This window comes from Rhinopithecus bieti, unplaced genomic scaffold, assembly GCF_001698545.2.
Source record: "Rhinopithecus bieti isolate Rb0 unplaced genomic scaffold, ASM169854v2 scaffold_35253, whole genome shotgun sequence".
NCBI classification, from domain to species: domain Eukaryota; kingdom Metazoa; phylum Chordata; class Mammalia; order Primates; family Cercopithecidae; genus Rhinopithecus; species Rhinopithecus bieti.
The window spans coordinates 160,334-165,297 of NW_016814756.1; the positions used below are offsets into that span (position 1 = coordinate 160,334).

A 4,964-nucleotide genomic window follows, 5' to 3' on the forward strand; every position below is an offset into this window, starting at 1 on the left:
AGGGCTACGACGCAAGCGCAGGGTTCCAAATCATGCAATAGGACCTGCAAACAGACTCACACCCCAGACATCAAGAAGCATCTCCCAGCCACACATCTACATGGAGCTTATGTGGCCTCTCCTAGCAGAGGTAGCTGGGGCAATTGGGGGAGTGGAGGGCATTAGCTTCCCATCAACCTGGAATCCCTATTTAAAAGATGCTAAAAATAAATTAGTAAACATTGCTGTTTACAGAAATAGAAATCATTTCTGTTTCCAAAGGCCTCTCACCATCCCAGTCCTGGACATCTCCAAGACTGCCACCCCTGACACCCTCTCCAAGGTCCACCCTGGTGGATGGGTGAGACACCAGAGTCCTTTGAGACTGGGAGCTCCTCAGGCATCTGAGAATTCCAGTTTCACATCCCTGGTTCCTGGGAGGGGAGAATCTTCAGTATTTCGGAGAGTATGGGAGTTCATCCCTTCTTATCAGTTCCTGGGGGCTGTCTTGAGGCAAACCCCACTTTTTTGCGTTGCAAGAATTCCCGCTATTTTCCGGCCCCCAGTACCTTCCCAGAGTCCACATGTCTGCCTGGACCCACCCTCAAAGCAGAGGAACCAGTCTGTGCCTTGGTGTAATGACTCTGGGAAAGGGGGATGGGCAGAGAAGGCAGGGACAACGGCCTGGGGGATCATCCTTGAGGGTAAGACTGACAGCAATGACTGTCCTACAGGCAGGTGGTGAAGCTGGGCGCCGGGCCGGGGCCGGAGCCGGAGGCGGAGGCGGAGCTTTCCACCTCGCTGGCGAGTGGCGGGTCGACGCGGGGAGTGCGACGACGCCCCCGGTACTCGATCATGTCTGGATGATAGGTTGGGTGGCGGCGAGCGTGTTTGGTCAGGTGGTCGCTCCGAGAGAACTGCTTGGGGCAGAGGGGGCAGGAGAAGCGCTTCTCGCCCGTGTGCGTCCTGTAGTGGCGGGCCAGCTCGTCGGAACGCGTAAACTTCTTGTCGCAGTCGAGCCAGTCGCAGGAGAAAGGACGCTCACCCGTGTGGGTACGCTGGTGAGACTTGAGGTGCGACGACTTGTAATAGGCTTTGGTGCAGCCCGGGAAGGGGCATTGGTGGCGCTTGGCAGCAGGTGTGACAGGCCTCCTCCGGGGCACCTGATCGGCGGCGGGGGCGGGGCCGGCCCCTAGGGCCCCTCCAGAGACCCCACCAGAGGCCGCTGGTGCGCCCCGGGCGGCAGGCGCGCTTGGGACGGCGGGCGCACCAGAGGAGCTCTCGGGAGCGCAGACCGCCGCGGCGCCGGAGGCGGGAGCCAGCTCGGAGCACGGGGTCTGGACGGAGCACGGGATCGGGTCGGAGAAGCCGGACGAGGCGCGTGGAACTTCCCCCGAATTCTCCCAGGAGCCCTCGCCAGAGCTGCCGCGCAAGTCCTCCCAAACGCTTGCAGCCAGCAGGTGGGGCGCGGCGCCGCCCGCGCCGGGGCTGGGGGCGGGGACCTGCGGGAGCGGGGGGACCGACGCGCGGACGGCGACGGCGGGCCCCCGGTGGCCCGCGGACCCGCAGAGCGGACTCCGGCGGCGCCGCACCCACCCTCCCGAGCCTGCGGCGCTCCGCCCGCACCCTCCGGGTCCGCGGGGCGGTGGTGAACCCACGCGCCCGGCGACATGGAACACCCAGGCACTCCGGCCGGCGAAAGTAAGCTCCGCAGGCACGCCACGGCGGCCGCGACATGCTGGGGACCGCCGGCGCCGCTAGCGCCGTACGAAACCGCGGCCGACGCGGGCTAGGGACGTCTCCCCCGGGAGCGTCCGTCCCGGCCAGCCCTCGGAGGGCGAGACAAGGCAGGTGAGGCCCCGGTGCGCGCCGCCGCAGCCGCTGCCGCCCGGCCGCCGCCGCGCAGCAGCCGGCCTGAACGGCCCGGCGGAGCCCGCCCCGCCTGACGCGCCCCTGACGCACCGGAGGCCGCGGGGCGGCAGAGGCCCGCCCCGGCCCGCAGGACACCCCTCGGAACGCGCGGCCCCGGGCTAAGTCATGTTTAACAGCCTCAGAAATTATCTTGTCTCCGCGTTCTTTCTTCTGCCGGCGAGCCAGGTAATGGTAACGGAGCGAAACTCCCCGGTCGGAACTTCTGGGCTGCCGCGGCCTCGCCCCCCCTCCCCCCGGCTCGCCGTCCGCTGGTCCGTCGCCAGCTGGGTGTCCCGCGGAGTCCCAGAAAGTTTTTTTTTTTTTTTTTAAGGAAAAAAATGGCTAATACCTGACATGTCTTTCGGTTCATAATTGCGATTGTTAGCGAAGTGGTCTGGAATTCTATTTCACTCCCCGTTCGCCGCTCTCAGACTAAATTGCAAATATCCCCAAGTCTGTAGCAAAAAAAGTTTTCTCATTGAGCGGCTCAACTGTGAACCCGGGGCCGGGAGCAGTTCCCTAAATAGATCCGCTACGTAGCCATTAATTAATAGCATCTCGAACCAGAAACAGTTTTAACCTTGGAAAAGCAAAGAATCCTCTCCCGGTTGAAATTGAAACTTAAAATCCTTTAGGTAACGATTTAACTGTTCAGCCAACGAAAGAAAAATGCATGTTTAAACTGCATTAACCTGTCACTGGCATCCAAAGAAATTTAAACGCTGAAATATAAATTATAGTCTAGCGGCGAGATAAACACATTAAAATGGACTCCACCATTTTAATAATAGAAAGTCACGTTTCCAATTAGGCAGTCTCTTGTAATTTGCTTTTGACAAAAGTTAAAAGTAAGGAAATGCAGCACATGATATAGAATGCTCATATGGTGTTTTGTGATTGTGGAGGTTTGCCTTTTTTATAATCAAATGCATGTACGGTTTCTTTTACGTGTCTTCATTGCTTTCATTTTTTCCCTCGTTTTCTTTTAAAATGTAAAACCACATAGAAAACAAACAGGATAATTTCTAAAATAGTCGTGTCTTAGTTTTGATGTATACAAGCTTTTATGAGTAAATTATGTGCATTTTATTTGTAGTTCTTAAGTACTTTTTCTTTTGAAAATTGATACGTATGCAGCAAGAATAACATACGTTCATGCATTTACTGCCTAGGATAATCAAATGTGAACATTTTTGTTATAGTTGTTTCGTGTTTTTATTTATATTAAACATTACAGATAGAGTTGAATGTCACTTTATTTCCCTCCCCAGTCCCATTCACCTTTCTCCCTCTTCACTTTTCTAGGTAATTAGTATTATAAAGTGGCTATTTAATCTGCATTTGTTTTGATACCCTTATTACCTAATTATATATGTAAATATATGTATATATCCATGTTTATTTATTAAAAATTTTAAGTAAATGGTTCACTAGTATACATATCATTTTGCAACTTTTCTCCCTCAATATAATTGTGACAGCTATCCAGGTTGACACCTATAGAATCTACTTTATTCATTTCAGCAGTTTTTAAATAATATTGTCAGTGTTACTATTTTTAAGGCGATTCCATTGCAAAACAATTAATTTTTCTGAAGTTCCTCTAGATGATTAACTGTTCATTTATCTACGCATTAAAATCTATCAGAGATAGAATGATTTACTAGCTGTTTTGGTTTTATTATTTAGAAAAAATGTGAAGATGTTTAAAATGCTGAGAGAACATTACAAGCACCCATATACCTGTCTCATATAATTAATATGTTAACATTTTGTCATGTCGCCCACAGATCTATTAAGTATTCAACATTTCTGATAAAATTGAAGTTCCCCTTGTACTGCCCCCAATACCATTCTCCACCCTTTTCCCCAAAGGCAAACACTGACATGAATTTGGTGTGTAACTTTCCAATCTGGGTTTTACACTTTAACTGGATGTGAACCTATAAAATGCAGAATATTAGGTTAAATGATTTTTTTAAATGTACAAACATGGTATTAGACTGTACATATTATTCTTGGACTTGTTTTTTTCCTTCATGGTGTGTTTTTATTTTTTCTCTTCGTGTTGATAAATATAGACCCAGTTCATTCATTTTAATTGCTATATTGTAGATCCATGCATACAAATGTGTCCTGTTTCTTCACTCCCCTATTGATGAATATTAAACTGCTGCCAATATATTGGTACTACTTGTGCATGTTTCCTTTGCACATATGTGAGAATTTCTCTATGTATCTACCTAGATGGAGAATTGCCGGGCTCTACACACATTTTCAGTTTTGTGAGAGACTGCCAAATGGTTCAATTTGCACAACCATCAGCAGTGTATGACAGTTCATGTTTCCCTCACATGATCTTCAACAGTTTCTAGATTCAGACTTTTATTATTCCTGCCAATTTGATTATTTTAAAAAACAGTATCTTCTTGTTTCATTTGAATTTCCCTCACTGCTAGTGAAATTAAGCATTTTTTCCCATATGTTTATTGGTTATTGAGGTTTCCAAGTCTGAGATTTGTTTTTTCACAGTCCTCGTTCATTTTTTTCATTGGATCATGTATGTTTTATCTTTTTTCCTCCTGATTTGTAGGAATTCATGTGTATAAACATTAAATATATTGTCTCAGTCTGTGGCTTGTCTTTTAATTGCTTTTGATGTCTTTTGTACTATAGAAAATTTAAAATGTACTCATTCATTGATCTCTTTCTTTATAGTGTCATTTGTGGATTATTAAAGAAACCTCTCCATACCTGATGCGTAAAGGTAGCCTCTTATGTCTTCTTCCTTAATGTTTTAAAGTTTTGCTTTCTACGCATGAGATTGATCTATCTGGGACTTATTTTTTTTTAATGGTGTAAAGTAGTAATTTAATAATTTTACTCCTCCCTTTTCCCCCAACCCCCATATGGAAGGCGTGTGGTAACCTGATTTACTGAACAGTCCTTTGTGTCCCTATTAATGTGTAATGCCACCATGATTGTAAATTAAATTTCTATGTGTTCATGGATATGTTTCTAGTTTGTCCTCTTCCACTGATCAAACCAAATTTGACCCAATACCACAGTCTTAA

At 47.8% G+C, this 4,964-nt stretch overlaps 1 protein-coding gene across 1 annotated transcript; it reads right to left on the reverse strand.

Annotated features, from left to right (window-relative positions):
* Positions 1-217: 217 nt before the first annotated feature.
* Positions 218-2,174, reverse strand: KLF14 (KLF transcription factor 14; the record flags this gene model as incomplete). Its single annotated transcript, XM_017851908.1, has 2 exons — positions 218-1,736; positions 1,942-2,174. Coding segments are annotated over 2 exons (1,262 nt in total), but the record flags the coding sequence as incomplete, so codon positions are not given.
* Positions 2,175-4,964: the final 2,790 nt, after the last annotated feature.